Source organism: Rhinolophus hipposideros (assembly GCF_964194185.1).
Source record: "Rhinolophus hipposideros genome assembly, chromosome: 16".
Lineage (NCBI taxonomy): Eukaryota > Metazoa > Chordata > Mammalia > Chiroptera > Rhinolophidae > Rhinolophus > Rhinolophus hipposideros.
In genome coordinates, this window is record NC_138062.1 from 39,327,408 (window position 1) to 39,348,341 (window position 20,934).

Here is a 20,934-nt window from a genome sequence, read left to right on the forward strand (position 1 = left end):
TGAAGAGTGGGGATCTGGATCTGTGCTTGCTCACTGCTGTCACACAGGGTCTGGCATGGAGAAGGCACACCAGCAATATTTGCTGAATCATACAAGGGAGTTGGCTACCAACGGTCTGTTATATCCACATGGCACCCAAGCTCGCTGAGGGGGGCCCAGGAGCTGATGGAATAACTGGATGACGCCTGAGACCACCAGCATTTATGTCTATATCTAGCTAAAATCAGAGCTCCCTGATCTGGCCCTTTATACAGGTCCCATGGAAGGTTCTGGTTTAAAACCTATATTGGATGGATGGATGCCATGGGCAGTCCTGACCCCGTGAGACACAAGTAAGTATGGGAAGTCTGGGAAAGCTGCACCAGTCTACGAACGGTTCTGAGAAGTCCCATGGGAGAGGAAGAATGAGATGCTTGCTAGCCCTGCCCCTTCCTAATGAGTCTCACCCCAGGACTGCCCTTTCTTCTTTCACCTAACCACACGGTGACCCATAGGAGGTGTGCTGGGGACAGTGGGGATGAGGCCACTCCTGGCCCAGGCAAGCTTCCAGATACTCTCACCCCAGGACCCCGATAGAGAGACGCTCGTGCCCCAACCCACTGAGGGAGTCCAAACACAACTGTGTGGGAGCGACACTGGAGGTACCCAGCAGCCGCTCTTCTGGAAAGTACGTACTTGGCAAATCCGATGAAGTCTTCGTGATTTGTGTTGATGTAGGACTGCTCGATGTCGATGAGAAGAAGAATCTGAGGGGAAGAAGGGGTCACTGTACGCTCAGACGGTCCCTGACTTCCTATGGTTTGATTTATGACTTTACAATGGTGTGAAAGCGATACACATTCAGTAGAAACTGTACTTCCCATTTTGAATTCTTATCTTTTCCCAGGCTGTTGACATGCGGTACGATACGTTCCTGTGATGCTGGGCAGCGGCCGTGAGCCACAGCTTCCCGTCAGCCACACCATCACGAGGGTAAACAGCCAATACTCTGCAGTGTGTTCTTTGTGTTAGATGATGTTGCTCAAATGTAGGCTGATGTAAGTGTTCTGAGCACATTTACAGTAGGCTAGACTAAGCTATGATGTTCTGTAGGGTAGGTGTTAAATGTATTTTCAACCTACAATATTTTCAACTAACAATAGGTTTATCGGACCCTAACCCCATTCTAAGCTGAGCATAGCAGCTGGAGCACTTCTCGCACCAGCCAGCAGGGGGAGCCCAGAACCACACTGCTTCCCAGGCAGAAGAACAAGGGCAACACACACATATTGGGGAAGGGGACACGGATGCTTCCAGACGTCAGGGCCTCACAAGTAACACTGGGCCAACGGAGCAGAGCAAGGCGGTCCAGCGTGGTGGTCACGGGCACAAGCTCTGGGGCTGATCACCTGGGCTGCAGGTTCAGCTCAGCCACTGCCAGACTATGTGACCCCGGCCCTCATGTTACCAAGCCATGGAATGGGGGAGACAAAAGCCATATTTTAAATAATTCACAGTATGTAAAGTCTTAGCTAGCACTTAGCATTTCCTAAGTGCCGCATTTAGACAGCAAAGATAATGTGGTCAGTTAAGAACATTAAAATGAAACACGCACATACACACAGGCACACGTAAGCCAGTCGGATGGCGTCTCAGATAAGGGGCAGGCCCTTAAACAAACCGTACCTTGTCTGTTCCTGTCGCCTCATTGTGCCTCCGAGCCCTCCAGCATAGAACGGGCCGGGCACTAGTCAGACTTTGTGGGGCTGCGGGAAAATACTGGGGTGCTCCGTCCGTAGGATCCACTGTCGCTGGTTTTATAAAACCTGAATCCTGTCACCCTGGAGCCCATGGATCGACCCTGGCAGTGTTGATAGTGAGGCAACGAGGGGCTGTGGTCCATTTAGAAAGGACAGCAGCACCGTTGCCAACAATACCAACAAAACGAATTGGAATCTCTCAAGCTTTTTTGATACAGCTTCTAGTCTACAGAAGCTACGAAGGAACAGGGCACAAGATGGCTGGGGAAATCCTCTGTGGGACAAATGAGCTGGTTTCTTCTCCATCAATGTCAAGGGAAGAGGAACCATTCTAAACAAGGTGATATCACAACCAAATACTATACATCAGCTTGTTTCAGTTCTAGTTTGAACAAACGGCTGCCACGAGACCACTGGGTTCGGGAAAGTGACTCAGAACGGGTGTTGGGCCGTGTGCAAACAGAATGGAGGCCCTGGGTGCATTCAGCAGGGGACATGTGAGCTTCACGCTTGACTACGTGGAAGAGTCCGACTCTCTACCTTTGTGTGTGATTAGACGGTCTTCACAAGAAAATTAAAATGCCTCTGGCAGGCAAATAGATAAACAAGCTGTGGTCCACACATTCAACGATCAAAAGCAACAAACTTTGATAAACCACAAACAGGGATGAATCCCGAATACATATAGCATGCTGCGAGAAGGAAGTCAGATTGAAAAGGCTACATATTGCAAAAGACCATTCACAGAACATTCTGGAAAAGTCAAAACCACAGGGATAGGGGCAGCCAAGTGGTTGCCATGGCCTGAGGTGACGGGAGGGGTTGCCGACAAAGGCATAAAGGATGAGAATTTTAGCGGGGTGGTGGTGATAGAACCATTTTATATCTTGATTGAGGTGGGGTTACTGTATGCATTGGTCAAAACTCAAAGCACTGTACACTCAAGATTTACTGCAAGTAAATTATACCTGAAAATTAATAAAAAGCCAATACCTGATCCTTGGTTCTCCCCTCCCGTTCCCGGATGTAAGTGGTGACAATTCGCTCTGTCTCCTCTCTCAATCGTGGGTAGGAGCTGAGCTGGGGGGAAAGCAGAGTGGCAGCGTTGGCTAGGTTCTCATGGAATGGGGAGCAACATGAACCACACCAGAAACACAGGGGAAGGTGAGTGACATGGGGTGGGCCCACCGAGTCCCCACCCCACTCCTGTCTCATAGCTGCTCTAGCTGGGAGACAGGGGGACAGTGGGGAGACAGTGGGCCGGAGAGAGTGACAGGGTGAACACGCACAAGCAGAGAGGCTTTTCGGGAATGTGATTTGGAGGTGGAAAGTGGCAGAGAAAGTGGGTGACAGCCACCCCCTCCCGCCTAGCACTGGGTGAGAGCAAGGGCACTGAGTGTAATTAAAGGCGCCAGGTCACTGGGGCGAACGCTCTCACTGAGCTTGTGAGTGCGTAGTGCTTGTTCTAAGATGGTGGGTCAGCATCTGGGCCATCTACCTCGGAGGGACCCCCTTGTGGAAAACTGTTCCCCATCATCTCATCTTTGGAATCCACTCCTCCAACACCCCCAGAGCCTCAGCCTTTACAGCAGTAACCAAACCAAACACATGGGGAGCCCACCTTCCACAGTTTGGGTTAAGTCCCCAAGTTGGGAAAAATTGAGTGAACAGTCAAAAACTCATGGAAAACCTATTAAATATCCCATCACATAAGAATACAGGTCTGCACATTGCAATGTTTCACTGCTCTGGTGATAGTTCAGAAACCCCCTTTCCTTAAGGGTTCCAGGAAAGGGCACTGATCTCATCCCCACCGCCTACTTAGTAAACGCATTTGGCAACACCAAAGTCCTCCCAGCCCCTTTAGTAGCCCAATCTGCAAAGGTGGGCACACGTGTAATATATCCCCGCTTTGTCTGCCGATGCAAAGTTGAGATGTCACTAAATGACAAGGGGCCCACAGAAGGGGGTTCCTGCTGAGGCAGAGTCTCCCAGATGCGTAGGTTAAGACTAACAACAAAGGGAGAAGATGGGAGACAAATGCATAGGTGATAATAACAAAACCTTCTGTTACCTTCTCGGCACACTTTTTAATGACTGTGGCCAGTTCTGAGACCACGAGATCAACACACTTCAAACTCGGCTCTTTGAGTTTTACAATCTGTTTTTTCACAATGGCTTCAAAGGCCATGTCGGGGGTGAAGAGCCCCGTCCTGGGTCATGCGGAAGGTGGGACCAAGTAGAAAGACACCCAGGGACAGTGTAGGCCACATACCCGGGACGGGAGACAGAGAGAGAGAGAGAAACGAGAGTCAGCTGGTTAGTGACATGCATGGAGGAGCCTGTGCCCGCATTTGCCCCGGAAGCTGCTTCGGATCAAAGAGGCGTCTTGGGTCCAAGGGGTGGGCTTGGTCTGGGGTTTAATTATAGAAGTGCTTTATCGGTGTCGTACAGACAGATAAGGGCGTGCGGATGCCTTAAGTTTTCATATCTTAAGTTTTCATATCTGCAACAACAGGCTCCAGGGTGATAATCTCCAACCCATCTGCATTTCTTTCCCCACCCTTTTCCAATCGAAGAAGCTTAAGAAGCAAATGTGGGCTTTTCCAGACTGAAAACAGAAGGCTTAAGCAGAAATCCCCTGCCTGGGAGGCCGACCCAGAGCCATTGTGGACGTGCAAGCATAAACCGCCCACCGGGAAGAGCTTCAGCTGCTTGGCCAAAGCATGCTGCCCTGGGAACCAAGCCCTCGGGGGATCCCAGCGCATCCTGCCGGGTGGAGGCCGTGGCCTGTGAACACAGGCACTTGTGACCTAGTGGATCTGATGACGGGCTGCCTCGGGGGACAGCACTGCTCCTAGGGAGAGCAAGGGGAATGGCAGAGACAGTCAGGAGCCAAGCCCACTTTGGGACCCGAGCACTTATTATGCTGTTGCTCTTTGGGCCTTGCTTGGTAACTAGGGGACAGAGAAGTGACTGGCACCAGGGTAGCCTGAGGGCTCTAGGCATTTGTTAAGAACGGGTGACCACCAAGGAGGTTCAGGGAGCTTGGCCTCCAGCAGCTGACGCGGGGTCCCTCTCTGCTTCCCAGAAGGCAGCAAAGCAATAGCCCAATGACACCCCCAATTCCATCAGACACATGCTAGGCTTGGTATCAGGGCCCCAGGGAGCCCTACCCATCAATATGGCCAGTTCTGGAGGCCTGGCACCCCCCCCCCCCCAAGTTGCATCCACCCCAGCCTCTGGAAAGAGGCCCTGTTCTTGGAAACCGAGGCAATATGGGGGAAAAAGGCACTATGGGACACAGGCTGGAGCAGCACTGAGAGTCTGATACCAAAGCCCCGAACCCCAGTTTCCACACGGCCAGGAGTCCCCTGCCAAGGGGCCGATACCTTACTGGTACACTGCCTAACTGTATTGATTAGCTCCTGGATAACCAGGTCGACACATTTCAGACAGGGCTCTTTCAGCTTGACGACCTGCTTTTTCACAATGGCCTCGAATGCCAGGTCCGGGGTGAAGAGCCCGGTCCTAAAACCATCCGAACCCAGGGGCAAGGGAGATAAGTCAGAGAGAAACAAAGCACGGTCAGCAATTTCACAGGCACGGGGCAGGTTCCCGAGAAAGAACCAAGGTCATGGCAAGTCAGACGCCTGTGTCCACTACCTGAAAACCCCCAGGGTAAGCTGAGGACCCCGTGGTGATGTGGGACTGGATGACTGAAGTGACGGTTGTTGTAGGAATACAAGGGGACCCAGGAGGCTCACAGGGGACAGATGCCGGGTTCCTGTCATCATGATTCAAGTCTGGCTCCCTACCCTCAACTCCCAGCACAAATATGAAGTGAACTTTCTTGGCTGACCTTGGTAACTAGGGCTCATGCCAACCGACTAGGGGGCTTAACCAATGTTTAATCCAAAGGTAGCAGACAGTCCCGTGGCCCATGACAGACTCACAAGGACCGAGCACACCTGCCTTCGAGGACACAAGGAGACACACAAGGACAGACTTACAGCTACTGAGAACCACCCAGAAAGCCTATAAAGGCCTCAGTCAGGGCACCCAGAGGTTTGGGGGGACCAACTGGCTGGAGGGTGGCACCGCGGAGGTGAAGGGAACAGAGGCGACACTCCCTGTGGAACTTGCCTGACTCCGTGAATGTTCTTAATGGCATAGCTGATCTCCCGTCGTAAGTCCTTCTCATCGAACTCCATCTGAGAACAGAGAAAGCAAACGTATGCAAGGACGTACAGGTAATCCCAACAGGTGTGTGTTTAGGGAATGTTACCTCCCATGTGCATCTGCATTCACGTGACAGAATATTAAACTGGTCAACATTTCTAAAAATATTAAAAACTCAGTATCAGCAAAAATTCTGTGAAACTAACACTCTTGTTCTTTTAGAGGAAACATAAATTCATATAAACTTTATGTACTTGCAGTACAAATCAAGAACTTCCAAAAATATATCTGTATTGTCAGTTGGTAGTTATTAATGCACTAGAAACTTATCTGGAGGAATTAATAATTAGTTCCATTCATAGAACTATTCATAACTGCTGAAAAATAAGAAAACAGCCTAAACATCCAAAAATGGGAGACTGGTTAAATGCATAATGAGACAGCAACAAAATAAAATATTGTTTTGTCACTGACAATGCATGAAATGTTTATAACTAGTTTCAAAAGATGGCCACCACACGAAAACAGCAGGGGCAGAGACACATAATTTTTTAAAACAATATACAGAGGGTGCCAAAAAACGTATGCACCTTTTAAGAAAGGAAAAAAACTACATACCGGTAACAAAAGATGAATGAATACAAGTCATGTTTGACTTCTGCAATTACAAGAGGTGCGCCAAGTGGTTACTATCAGTGTAATTATAATCAGTTTTTTCTTTTCTAAAAATGTGTGTACATTTTTTTTGGCACCCTCTGTATATGTGCACACAAGTATGGAAGAATGAATATATGTGCTGTGTTTGTGTATGCAGGGGGCTTACTCATTTGCATAAAAATAATTCTGAAAGGATACACATCCAGGTGCTAATAGTTGTCTGTGGGTATTAAGATTATAAGCTTTTAGCTTATAGCATTTAACTGCTTTTAACATTGATCTTTAACTGAAAAGAATTGTACTGGATTTTATAAAAACGATTACGCGGTCTCCATAAAAAGTAAAACTTCAAGCAAAATTTAAAAAAAAATCTCAAATCCCAGCATCAAGAAGTGTTAAGAACATCCTTGCAGAGCTATGCAAAGACACACATCTGGACATACATGTGCAATTTCCTACGGAAGGATATTATACATATTATCCATTACACATGCTGGCTCCATAACTTGCCTTCTTTTTTTTCTCTCTTCAACATGGTGGAGACATTTTCTCATGTGAAATTACTTCTATTTTCTATGTATTTTGCAAAGAACACATGCTGGTTTTTTGTCAGAGGGAAAAAAAATGGAACATTTTGTATAGCTCTGTCGGGAATCTGTAAACTGCTTGCTCAGGGAAGGAAGCCCAAAGGGGACACCTCCCCCAGGCCACTCTGCTCTCAGCAGGCTCAGGCCTGCGGGCAAGAGCTCAAGACCTCAAGCCCTGGGACGAGGCTGGGCTCGGACTGAGCAGAAAGGTGCCTGGCAGAGACAGGAGGGCCCAGCCGCCTACCTTCACCAGCTCAAAAGGAAACCGCTCGTGGAAGATGCGATTGATGCGGGCACCCCCAGAGAGCTCCAGTGTGTCCACTTGGTCTCCAGAGCCCTCAATCCTCTTTTCAAAGTCCACCCCAAACTGCTGGACCATCCTACAAGGAAAAAGAAAACCTGAATGTCAAAGCGGAGGTTTGGATGCAGCTTCAGCGTTATGTCCCTCGTCAAGCTAATTTACACCTTTTCACTTTTTAGTGGCAAAATGTACACGCAGTTCAAAACAAAGAAACCAAATTCAGGAGCTGCAGGTGGCAAGCTATCGCTACACACCAGGCCTACTCTGTGGTCCTGCTATGATTACGCGTTCATTGCATCAAAGGGAATGGTTACTACTCCCACTTTGCAGATGACAAGAGGTACAAGGGTCATCTCTACCCTGAGGCTTAGCCTGATCCAACAGGACGATGGCCCCTCCACACAATTTGGGGGGGCTTCCGCTGGTTCCCACCATCCCCAACCTGTGTGTGGGGGGGTACATCACCACTCTGGGCTGTGAGGCCCTGGATGGGTGGCTCTGCCCTCTGAGCTTTAATTTCTTCATCTGCAAAGTAGGTTGATTGTCACAGCACCTCCACCCAGGGTCACCGTGAGGACCCAAGGAGTTTCTAGATTCCATCTACTCCAAGAAGCCATTGAACCTAAACTGTACCGTCAGTCTACGCACCCACAAAGAGAGACAAAATGCTGGCTACTGAAGATAATTCACCTAAAACTTCCAAATTCAGAGAAGTCAAATTTTTATCTTTAAAAAGTGCGCCTATAATTGACAAAATGTGCTAATACCACGTGTGGCCCCTTAGAATCCAGATCGTAAAGTGTGTCGCCGAGGAGTACTGATAATGAAAGCAGTAGAGAAGAACTAAGGTCTTTATTAGCATCTTGGTTTTCCTTAGCACTTCTTTCTAATCACTGCCCGCAAGTCCCTTGCACTGTCTGCCTTAATCATTTCCTTACTTCAGTCTTCCCAATCCTTGATCTACTCAAGTATAGGCACACCTCGGACATACTGCACGTTCTGTTCCAGAGCACCGCCGTAAAGCGAGTCAACGAATTTTTTGGTTTCCCATGGCATGTTTGACCTTTACGTTATACTGCAATCTATTAAGTGTCCAATAGCATTATATCTAAAAAAATATGTAGATGCCTTAATTAAAAAATACTTTATTGCTAAGAAATGCTAACCATCATCTGAACCTGCTGGAAAAGTGGTAATGATAGACTTTCATGATGGAGGGTTGCCACAAACCTCCAATTTATAAAGAACTCAGTATCTGCAAAACTCAGTAAAACAAGGTATGCCTGTATTGTGTGGGGTTTCTCCGAAGGGGAGCTGCTTCAATGGGGACCAGCCCCCAGGGCCTGCAGCATGGAGCCCACAGTGCTCTAGAAGAAATTTAGCTCTTACGAGCAAATCCAGGAGATGTCAGTGTACTGCTAGGGTGGTCAGGCCCGGCGCATATGAGCACCAGTCTCCCAGGTGCTCCCAGGCATTCTCACCCTAGAGTACAAGCCACGCTCACAGAGCACCCTTACCATCTGTCACTGGTTAAACTGTGTCCCCCAAGCTCAAGTTGATGTCCTAACCTCCAGGATCTCTGAATATGAGTTTATTTGGAAACAGAGTCGTTGCTAATGTAATTCATTAAGATGAAGTCATTTTAGAGTGTGACCCTAAGCCAAAGTGACTGGTGTCTTTAGAAAAAAGGGAAATTTGGATGCACCCAGGGAAAAGCATGTGAAGATGAAGACAGAGATTGGGAACACCAAAGACTGTCAGCAAACCACCGGAAGCCTCCAGAAGGAACCAACCCTGTTGACACCTTGATCTCCGACTTTTGGTGTCCAGAACTGCAACACAATAAATTTCTATTGCTTAAGCCACCCAGTTCGTGGTGTTTTATCACAGCAGCCATAGAGAACGAATACAGCAATTGTCCAGGGCAGGGGAGATTGACAGATGACCAGCGGTCACCAGAGACGAGTGGTTCTGAGTGTATAGCCACAATTGCACGTCTAGGAAACAAGCATTTCTAGTTCTAGTTCTAGAAGGAGAGAGATCCATGTGCAAACCAGAAAAGTTGAGGGAGGAGAGCAGGCCTGAGAGATGCCCCCATCCCCTCTGCCTGAGGAAAGAACTTGCCGGGTCTTTTAAATGATCTGCATTCTAGTCACAGCTGGTAGGTAAAGAAAGAGGTTGTACAACTTCATTCCCTGACACGGAGTGATGACCAAGCTGTGCGGGGGGAGCGAAGCCAGATACAGAACAATCTATCATAACAATGGTGACAGAAGTAAAAATGGTCAGCTTTTCTGTCACTGGCTTCCTGTGGGCCACATACTGCTCGCGTCTGTGCATGACGTGCAGGCATGGGTGCCAGTAACACCTCTCTGCAGACAGTGTAAGTGACACAGATTCAAATTTAAGTGCTGCTTGACCCAGCGACCCCTCTTTTAGGAGTCTGCCCTGCAGAAATCCTCCCATGTGCGCTCAACGATGAATATGAGAAGCATCTGTTGAAGCAAAAAATACCCAAATGTCCCTGAGAGGCGTTGGGTCACAGAAATAACCTATGGGATGGGCCACGCGGCCAGAAGAAATGGAAGGTTCTCAATGATGCTTCTGTCATTTGTGCTTATTCTGTTGTAAGGCAACAACCTGAAGACAGAACCAGGATACAGAGGAGGGAGAGTTTTCGGCCTCTGCATCTCTTTTATAGTAAAGGCTGAGGAGAAAGTTATGTAACAAGCCATTCAAAGGGACAACCACCAGTGGAAAAGGAAGAAGCAAGGGCCTCCGCCTGTCTGTGTGGCTGCAGGAGCCAGGACCCATGGATAAGATGCTAAGGAAGAAAGGCCCAGCCCTCCCGGGGGCTGCAGAGTGACAGTAGAGCACCTCCATTGTGATGTCAAAACTACGCAGGGCCCTGGTGGAAAAGGACAATTAACGTGCTGAGCCCTGCAGGACGTGGACTGTCTGGAGAGTATCCCCTGGCCCAGTCCTACCAGGCTTCTCAGGCAGCACTGAGCAGTGTTTCCACAAGATCCCACAATGGCCACGAGATAACAGCCGCTGCTGTCATTTTCGCAGCAAGGAAAGTAAGGCTCAGAGAGACATGGTCACCTGCCAGTGGTCTCCCAGCAGGCCCAGGCTTACCCCCAGGCATGGCTTCTGCAGTATGTGGCCTCTAAATCTCCTCTTAAAATCTATAAAAGACCAGAGTTCACTCTGTAGAAAGCTTTGAAGAATGCAGTTGAGGTTATCTGGGCTTAAAAGCATTCTCACCCTAATCCTACCACCATGCACTGCCATGTGGCCAAGAGGGTAGGGGAATGTCAAGCCTACCATGGTCACAGGGGACAGTGTCCCTCTGGTGTGTCTGTGGGAGGAGTCTCATGCAGGGAGACTGCCATCTGCCATATGAGCTGCCAGGGACTTTCCGGAACCCACTACAGCCAAGCCCTTCCAGCACTCCGGGTCCCCGGTAGGGCAAAAACCAGGAGTCCAGGAGCAGGAGGGGCCCCAAGAGGCACACCCACTCCCCAGCCTCACAGCTACACAGCTGCAGTGGGTCCCCCGTGACTCTGATCTGGACTGAGAGTCAGGCTGAGGATTCCGAGACGAAACAGCAGCAGCTGACGCAGGGTCCGGCTCCAGCCCCCCCCCCCCCCCCCCCGCTCCCCCACACATGTCCTCCTGGCAACAGCCAGAGGGTGCCTGTGAGCACCTGAGCCAGGCCATGCCCATCCTCTGCTCAGAAGCCTCCATGGCTCCCACCTCACTCAGAGCAAGAGCCCAAGTCCTCCCCATGGCCCACAAGGCCCTGAACCCCCCGGCTCTCCACCTCTTCCCAACCCTTCCTCATTCACTGTGCGCCAGCCCCATGGCCCTCCTCCAACATGCCGGGCACAATCCTGCCTCAGGGCCTTTGCACTGGCCAAGCCCCGTTCCCCAGGACTCTACGTAGCTCCTTCCCTCACCTCTTTAGGTCTTTGCCTAACTCTCACTGTCAGAGAGCGCTTCTTGACCACTCTATTTGCCCACCCTGGCACTCTCTAGCCCCTTCCCCACTTTAATATTTTGCCATTTCACATACTGTACATTTTCTGATGTACTTATTTTCTGTCTCATCCCTCCCTCTCCCCTCTGTGAGCACACAGGGCAGGGATGGGCATCTGCCCTGTTTACTGCAGGGACCGCAGTGCTCAGGACAGGGCCCGACACACAGGAGGCCCTTGGGAAATGTTTGTTAAGTGAACGGATGGATAAGTGAGGATTGGTGCCCAGCCCGACCCGGGACCCTGTGGCTGGGTGGAGGTCCCAGTGAGCTAGGCTGCGGGGTTGCAGGACACGTACTGCAGCAGGGCTTTGGTTTTGCGTGTGGGGTCGTCGGGCCGGAAGTTCTTGTACTCCTCCACCTCCTTCTCCAGAGATAGCAACTGGCTTTGCAGCTTGCTGCGCAAGGTCGGCAGGGACTCCCGGATGTGGTTTGTCAATTGCTGTAGGAGAGACCAGAGGTCAGAGGTCAGTGTAGTCAGGAGGAAGGGGCAAGCCCGCTCTGCTCACTGACGGCCATGCCACGATGGCCCCTGAGCCCAGCACACTGCTTGCAGCCTCAAGAGAAAGCTGGGGACTCGAGAACATCCAGCTGGAGTCCCACGTGTGCATGGGGCAGGGCGAGGCGGCACAGGGCTGCCCACAGCAGTGAGATGCTCGAACAGTCCACGGGGCCTCTGTAGCACAGATCAGCTAGGGTGCTCACACCAGGGAGTACACACAACAGTGTGCCACGACTGGGCAGAACGACGTGTGCTGACCCAGAACAGCCTCCCACCAGCGCCGCTCAGTGAAAAGCCCAGGAAGCCACCGCAGGACCACGGACTGAAGGACCGACAGACAGGCGACCGTCCACGCTAACTGCAGGACACCAGGTGGATGTGCAGACATGGGGATGGGCCCGACAAACTAAGTTGGACACGACTCCCCAAAAAAGATACAGAATGGGCGCATGAAGTGCTCCCTTCTGTGAAAGAGAGTGAGAACATGTTTTCATTTGCAGAAACAGAGAGAAGGAAGCTTCACAGGAAACAAATGCAGAAGGAAAGGGCAGAACGGAGCAGGGGGCCAGGAAGGAGACCTTTCACCGCAGCCCCCTTTCCTCCACTGCTCTGCTTTCGTATCATGTGATTTGATTAGTCACACATTTTAAAAGGAGACAGCACTGCAAAAAAGGTCAGGGCAAAATGAATCTCAAGAGGTGTCCTTAGAGAAAAAGCCAGGTACAGAGCAGTGGGTAAACACCTTACTGCTCAGGTGGGAAAGAAAGGCGGGAAGGAGGGAAGGGGTGACACAGATACTTTGGCCCTCCAGGCCGAGTGTCTCTAGAAGGAAGTCCAAGAAATGATGCCACTTGCACCTCTGGGGAAGGGACCCATCACGGGATGGGAGGAAGTGGAACATTCACTAAATTTGGGCCATATGCATTCACTTGTTTCTTTTTTAACTAGTATGGGGGTGGGGGAGGGAAGAGAGGGAAAAGAGAAGAAAAGAGGAGGACAAGGAAAGGGAGAAGGGAAGGAAGGGCAAAACAAAAGCCACAAAATCAGCTAATACCCCAAAAGTGAAAACCTGCATTTTGTTGCCATCTGACCTAAAACAGTAAAGAAGTTACAAAGTGTCCATCAAACTAGACACAGGGCTGAAGGAGCAGCATACTCTGTGGTATGAATCCGGGCTACCCCAAGTCAGCTGTGACCAGTGGCCCATGCAGGGCCCCCTCTGTGGGAATGGAAGGTCTCTAAAGGTTAGGAGCTATGCTACATGCTCTGCAGACCACTGTGGTTTCCAACAGCAACTCCAAGTAACTCCTGGGGAAACGGAGGGGTGGCAAGACAACTGCTCCAGGAAGCACCTGATATGGAGCCAGGCCCCCAGGAGGCCAGCGGGGCTGCGGGCCCTCAGAGGAGGCTGCAGCGACCTGCAGGGGATTTTACTTCCAGGGAGTTTTACTTCCCGTCCCATTCCTCCCCGCCGCTGCCCAGGCAGACGTGCTTCCTTTCCTGGAGGGCCCCTCCCACTGGACACTTCCTTCCCTCTTTGCTCCCCTAAGCCGGAGCCTGCTCTCTTCCTGGCCCCTATCACTACCGAACACTTGATCAAGCATTTATCTGGTGACTTGTTCCAAGTCTGGTCCCCCATTAGAAATCTACCTTCCCAGAGGACAGGGCCCTGCTCTCATGTTGCTACTGTGTCCCCAGGGTGTACATGAAGGAATGACTCTTGGATTGTAGCTCTGAGACCCTGCCATCATCCAGGAAGCTGCCATCAAGTATCAAGGAGGGAATGTCTTGCAACCCCAGACGGGCAAATCAGGACAGTCCCTAAGGACAAGCACTGCCGGTTACACTGTGGCTACATACAACCCCCATCAGGGATGTTGCGTAAATCAGCACATATGCAAAATGATGTTATTAACGGCTGCCTTTCATTGACTAGAAGATGAGAGGCCATCCCTGTGGCCTCCAAAGTGAGACTGGTTAAACAGATTAGGGCCCATGTGAAATACTACACAGCCCCAGAAGATAGTCATGAGGAAGGGGCAGGCATGAGCAGAGCTCCGGGAGAAACTGCTGAGTAGAAAAACGCAAGGGCGGCATCCGTGACCGTGTCATCATTTATGGTAAGAATGTGATTCGTAAAAGTCCTTTTTGCTTTTATGGACAGAAAAAAAGTTGCGTAGTACTAACAGTGGTGCCCTGTGGGTTGGATGGAGGTGCTTCACTGTGCACTTTTTATACTGGTTTTGTTTAGGAACCCTGTGAATATATACACACACACACAAAAATAGCGAGAGAAAAATAGTGAAATGCTGGCGTTCGGTATGTCCTGCATTTCACGCAGCGTCTGCACTGAGCACATAGCAGACACCAGCCAGAGGGGGCGGGGATGGTGATGATTCCCGATTGATGGATAAGGGAGGGCGGCTTGGAGAGGCTGGGCCCCTGGTCCAGGGCCACTAAGAAGCTGACCTGGGCTGTTTTTGGACCCAAGAGGGTCAGGCTCTGAAGTCTTCCCATTTAGCAACTATCTGCTATTACTAGCTGCTCTGCTTTGCTTCAGGCCAGGTGTTCATAACCCAGATCACCAACCTCAGGAACTGTATGCAAACTTCTGGATATGTGACTAAATCATCACAATGACAATTAAAATAATAGAAATAGTAATAATAATAGCAATGGTAATAATATTACTGGTACCAACTTACTCTTCATTACGCCCTGAATCAAAAGTGGATTGAACCCATTCTGCTAAAACAAGAGCTGCTCTAGACCAAGGCCAGTGCCATCGTGAACGATAGCTATTGTGCAGTGTACAGCATGCGCAACTGCACAAAACCACTGCCCTACCTGATTCAGAGTCTTCTGCAGGTGTGGGGTGCCCAGGCGGTCAGCCATGTGCCGGTAGGCTGGGTGGGAGAGGAAGAACTTCCTCTCAGCCGCCAGCGCTGTGCGAATGTCTTTCTTGCCCTCAATATCCTTCTGGCTGCGGTTCACCACACCAATGTAGCCTGTGGGGAGAGAGTGTCAGGGTAGAGGCACTGACAGGGGGGCCAAAGTGCCCAGGTGCCCACTGCAGCCCAGGCACACAGGGCCAGGCAAGGTGCAGGTGAAGACGTGGATTCCGTTCTACAAGTCACTGCCAGACAGTCACCGGCTGTACGCATTACTTAGAAAGAAAACAGAATGCAAACCGTGTAGTCGAAAAGCAACGTAAGTGTCTGCAGGAAGGAGAGATTACATCCAGCCTGGTTTGAGGGGGTAGATAGAGACAAGCTTTGGAGAAGCTGAAAGCTACAAACTGAGCTTTAAAGATAGGTAAGAAAAACGTTCAAAAAGAAGGACAATTTTGGGACAGTTAATTTTGACAGACATTAAAACCTATTCTAAAGCTATTACACTGCAAAAGATTGGGTACATTGGGGTATGTAAGTCCAGAGAGATGAATGGAACAGAAAGTCCAAAACCACCCAGCAGCAGGTGGGCACTAACAGCTAACACTTCCAACTCTGGAGGAGGGAAGCTGGATTATTCAATGGTTGCTGCTGGCAAAGTTGGGTGCCTCCCAAAATTAATTCTTGAGGGATCATAGATTTACATATAAAATATGAAACTACAGAAGTATTTGGAAAAAACATGAGTGAGTTTTAAAAAATGTATTTATATTAAAATACTCTGAATGAAATATCTTAGCAGCTAACCATGAGTACATGAGAAATGGGACTTGGGGAAAAGGGTTGAGAGAGTGTCTCCTCAATTGAGAACCTTCAGTATTTTGGAATTTTTTTTTCCAAATGTGAGAAACTATTTTTTTAGGCTAAAAATTCCAGTGTGAAGAAAAGATCTGTACTATTTGGACATAAAGAATAGATAGACAAAAACATAAAGAGGAGTAGAAAAAAGACAGGGGAAGCAGGATGGTTGGTGTTCAACCGCGAGGAGCCCCTGAGCGTGGGCATGACGCACTGAGCGCTATGGGTGTACCAATGGGTATCATGGGAAATAACGAAGTCAGCCTAGCAGTAGGTGCTCAATAAACAGAGGCAGTTATTCATTGTTATTAATATAATTAAAGTTGGAAAAGTAGATTGGGGACAAGCGGCAAAAGGCCTGTTCTCTCAGCAGTGGGGGTCTTTCAATGCTTCTCTTGGGAAGAGGAGTGGCATCTGTTGAGTCTTGTGAAGACCTGATTGCTTTTTGTCCTCTCCATATTAGTCAGTATGCCCACTTTACAGATGTGGGAACCAAGGCACGCCCAGAGAGGATCACAAAAAGGATCAGTAGAACCCAGATCTGAACATAGATCCTTGGGAAGCCCAAAGTCTCCAATCACCTGTGTCATCGTGAGCAGAAGGAAGCAGCTGGGGCAGAGAGAGGCATCTGGCTTGGGTTTTGGTTCCTATAAAGGTGCCAGGGGTCTGAGTCTTTCATAAGCCAAGAAAAGGATCCAGGGCGGCCGGATGGCTCAGTTGGTTAGAGCACGTGTTCTTAACGGGTTGTCAGTTCAATTCCCACAAGGGCCAGTGAGCTGCGCCCTTCACAACTAGACAACACAACGAGCTGCAGGTGAGCTGCCGGTGGGCGGCTGGATGGCTCAGTTGGTTAAAGCCTGAGCTCTTAACAACATGGTTGCCTGTTCAATTCCCACATGGGATGGTGGGCTGCGCCCCCAACCTCTAACATTGAAAATGGCAACTGGACTTGGAGCTGAGCTGTGCCCTCCACAACTAGACTGAAGGACAACAACTTGACTTGGAGCTGATGGTTCCTGGAAAAACACACTGTCCTCAATATTCCCCAATAAAATAAAATAAAAGATAAAATAAAATTGGAATGTCCTAAATATTAAAAAAAAAAAAGAAAAGAAAAGAAAGAAAGTAAAGGATCCAGCTGGAGGGATTGTGAAAGCCACAAGAGGAAGGAGAAAGCTGAAAGAGAGCCTGAGGTCGTAAGTCAGGAGCAAGCATTTAAGTGAATGGAGACAGGAACAGCCACTTTCCTGGAAACAAACAGGAAGGCAGAGGAGGCAGACACAGTGAGTAGGGAGGAAGGAAGGTGAGGAAGTCCACGTCATCTGGCAGCAATGCTGAGCCCCACTAATGTCCCTTGGAGTCTAAGATGGTGGCCTGAGACATGCGTGAGGGAGCATGGGGGCAAATGGGGTCTGCTTCCCTCTTCAGCACTGACCCTTCCTTCCTAAACCTCTGACATCAATTTGCTCTTCAGCCTCTGATCCTTGCAACCAAGCAGGTTTTTGGGTTTTGTCCCTAACTACGTTCTGTCCTGATCAGCAGCCACCCCGTGTCACTTAGTGTCTCAGCAGTGCTGGGGGAAGGTAGCGATCAAGGTCTGAATGTTTCCCCCATGCCTATCCCAGCTATTGCAGAGGGAAACTCCAGGAGCAAAAGACCTAAATGGTGCTGGCAAGGTACAAGAGCCAGAAGGTGCCCACAGCTAAGAACTGATCCCAGAGGGCAGGTATGGGAAAGAAAGGAATGCAATTAGGGAAGAAATGGCCTAAAAAAAACAAAGACCTAGATGGACAGTCAACACTACGCCACAGTGAAAATCCAGAACCAACCTAAGTATCCAACAAATGGGGAATAAGTAAGAAACAGCCAACACACCTCCATATAAGGACCTTTTGAAATCATCTTTGAATTCCCTGTTGTCGGGAAATGTTCTGCTATTCTGCTATGTGAAATAGAAAATCAAGTCACAAAGCAGCACGGTACTGGAGGGCTAGCATTCAAAACCAGCTCTGCCACTTGCTAGCTGTGAGAGCTGGAGCAAAAGATTTAGCCTCTCTTTGCCCCAGTTTCTTCATCCATAAAGTGGGAATGAGAATAGAGCCACCGTGTTGGTTATCAGAATGAAGTGGGCTCTTACACATCAAGAGCTTAGAACAGTGCCTGGTAAATAGCAGACACTTGATAAATGTTTGCTATTCTCACTTTTTGGAAAGGAAAATACTTAGGGGACCCGTCCGAAGATCTGAACCTGAAACTGAGCCTAATCAGGCCTCTGTCTAGATCTAATTAGCAGTTTACATGGACCTACCGTTGGCCAAACCCCAAGTGTGGGATGTGATCTGGCTTCTTCCACAAATGAATGTTATAGGAAAAACAATGGGCCTGGGAGGGGGACTGTTCAAACAGAAACTTAGGTATTTATGTGTAAAATAATATGATGCCTAGGATTTGCTTTATAATCCCCCAGGAAGACAATGACAACAGAAGGTAAGGACATGCGGGGGATTCACGATGAACTGTGTGTTGATAACCACTGAGGCTGAGTCCATGGGGGCTTCGTGCACTTCTTTAGTTTCAAGAATGTTGAAAAAAGTTCTTAATACAGTGGTACCTCGGTTTTTGAATGTCTCCGTCGCCAATATTTTGGTTTATGAATGCCGTAAATTTTATGGGTCTATGGTATCATTGAATAGTAGAATTCATGCTAAATTTGAAGTTTTAGGGGTTGATTTCAAGGTCTGGAAGGCATTAATCCATTTTGCATTACTTTCTATGAGGAAACCGCACCAAGATTTTCGAATGTTTCGGAACCCGGTCTTCCAGAACGGATCACGTTAAAAAAAACACCGAGATACCACTGTAGTAAGTATGAAAATTAATGAAGTTACAAATTCTGGGGAACTTTTTGGAAGGAAAGCCACAAAGTGGTAACTAGTGACTATCTAAAAAAATCATAAACAGTTGACTCTTGAACAACTCGGGAGTTAGGGATACAGACCTCCAGTGCAGTCAACTATCTACGTAAAACTGTAGCTGGCCCTTTGCAGAAGCAGGTTCCCAACCAGAGTTGACCTTTGAAAACGGGTTTGGACTGCATGGGTCAATCCATATGCAAAAAAAATCCGTATGTAATTGGACCCACGCAGTTCAAACCCGTGTTATTCAAGGATGAACTCTGTTTTCCCATGTTCCTCAAATGAGCGGTGTTAACTGTGTAATTGAAAAATGAATGTATACAATCAGAAAGAAAAAGATACGTGTGTTCACTCAGAAAAAAAGGAGTTAGAAAAGTTGGGAAACAGATGATAGGGGAATGTATCTGAGAGCACTTGCCAAGGTTTCAATAATGAGAACAAGAAAAACAAATTTTGTTCACAAAAAGCAGGGGTGCACCAGCTCTTCTGCTCAACCCCACATATCTTCCCTGCCCTCCTGTGGCCCTTTGGCCCCCCCAGGTCTCCCTTCCCTGGCCCTGTGGCCTCCCACTGCCCCACCCTATGGTCCCACCTTGTGGCCCCCAGACCCCACCCAGCCACACCTCTTCTCAAGGGTAGCAGCTTGTTCTCCAAGACGTCCCTGGCATCGGTGCCCTCGTCCATCAGGTCGAGCTTGGTGATGACGCCAATGGTCCGCAGGCCTAAAAGAGCCCAGAGGTCAAGGGAGCCATGAGGAAGGAGCCCCAGGCCACCATGGGTCCAACCGAGCCCCAAAACTTCCAGGCTGTGCGACCTGGCACAAGCCGTAATGTCACCTGCCTGAATGCCAGTTTTCCTCATGTCAAATGGAGACAGTAACAGCACCAATCTCAGGAGGTTAGCCATAAGAATAAACCTGCCACGGCAGGTTTTAGTAAAGCATGGCAAATGTTTCATTAATAAACCCTGGCCACCGTCCTCATCATTCGTATGATCAGTGACAGCATCTTGTGGCTGCAGCATCAGGGGAAACCTCATCACACTTCCGGGTCAGAGGCGCCATGCTGTGCTCTCTGTGTGCAAAGTCCCAACAGAACGTGCAAACCATGGTGACTGTTTCTAGGTAACCTTTCACCTGAATGGCCAAAATTCCACTCTGGACGCCACCTATTGAATTCCACTCCTCCTCAGGTCACCCAGTACCCAGAGGGCCCTCCTAGCAAAGCCTGACACCTGTTAGGATTGAGGGAGGCCCAGGGAGATCTCCGTTGGTGCTAACTTGGGCAATTAGGGAGTGACAGCATGCCCTCCCTGGGGCCCCTGCCTGCTCCCATTCTGCTGTGAGGTTGGGAGCTGGCATCATCTCTTCAGAGGCCACAGGTGTGAATATGCACAAAGCTGATGCCTGGTGGGGAGGGGAGAGGCAGAGCAAGGTAAAGAGATGTGACAGGGGAGGGGATCTGTGGGTATCAACTCTATTGGAAATGTCCGATGTCACCAGAACATTGTTTATTAGAGACCTGAAACAACCCAAAATGGTCGAAAACAAACAGAAGGCGACAATGGGGCGCCTGGCGGATGGCTGTGTATATACGGCCCTATAGTAATAGGAACGTACGCACACATCACAGAAAAATAAATAAAGACCATTCCATTTTAAAAATGTGCGTTTAAATGGAAGAACAAACTTTGAAAGGATATCTGTCAAGTGTGGTCACCAGTATCTCTGCAGGGGGAGAGGGGCTGTCACTTTTTAGGTTCTATATTCTACAATGGTGACAGTTTTTTAGTAATTATGAATACTTTTACACTTGATCTTGGCCAAAAGGCCGAGAAACAATTATGAATACTTTTAAAGGCAGAAAAACACTTTTTTAAGGAAGAATGCCAGCATCAAGTTCACAAATGGTGCTCAACGATATTCAACCAGATTTTCTCACCACCTGATCAATCCTCTGCAGCGTCTCTGTCACAGTCACACCCCATTTGGTGGGACCAGACTGTGGGGACAGGGAAGCTGTCGGCAGAGGAGGACCCTCCTGGGAAAGTGTGCCTGGGATGACTCTGGGGGGGGGGGGCAGAGCTGGTCCCCCACAGAACAAAGACGCTTAACACACAGCCCTAGACTTTGAGGAGCTTGCAGTCCAGGGAGGGAAAGGGTCATCGGCAGCCACCCAAAATGACCACCCCCTGGACGTGACTCAGAGCTAGAAACCGAGGAGCGTGAGCCACAGAGCCCATCCCCCCCAGCTCCTTGCTGGTC

At 49.1% G+C, this 20,934-nt stretch overlaps 1 protein-coding gene across 22 annotated transcripts in view; it reads right to left on the reverse strand.

Annotated features, from left to right (window-relative positions):
• The window catches only part of DNM2 (dynamin 2), an 80,719-nt gene that overhangs the window by 21,248 nt on the left and 38,537 nt on the right, over positions 1–20,934 (reverse strand). For 12 of the 22 annotated variants that reach the window (XM_081076688.1, XM_081076685.1, XM_081076681.1 and 9 more), the window contains exons 5-12: positions 19,295–19,393; positions 14,855–15,015; positions 11,805–11,947; positions 7,410–7,545; positions 5,886–5,953; positions 5,132–5,270; positions 2,733–2,819; positions 676–746 (exon numbers count right to left, since the gene is read on the reverse strand). In XM_081076688.1, coding sequence (XP_080932814.1) covers positions 676–746; positions 2,733–2,819; positions 5,132–5,270; positions 5,886–5,953; positions 7,410–7,545; positions 11,805–11,947; positions 14,855–15,015; positions 19,295–19,393 — 904 coding nt within the window. Of the gene's footprint in view, positions 1–675; positions 747–2,732; positions 2,820–3,813; positions 3,953–5,131; positions 5,271–5,885; positions 5,954–7,409; positions 7,546–11,804; positions 11,948–14,854; positions 15,016–19,294; positions 19,394–20,934 lie in introns of all 22 variants that reach the window. The other 10 variants (XM_081076687.1, XM_081076682.1, XM_081076689.1 and 7 more) reach the window with 1 other exon arrangement.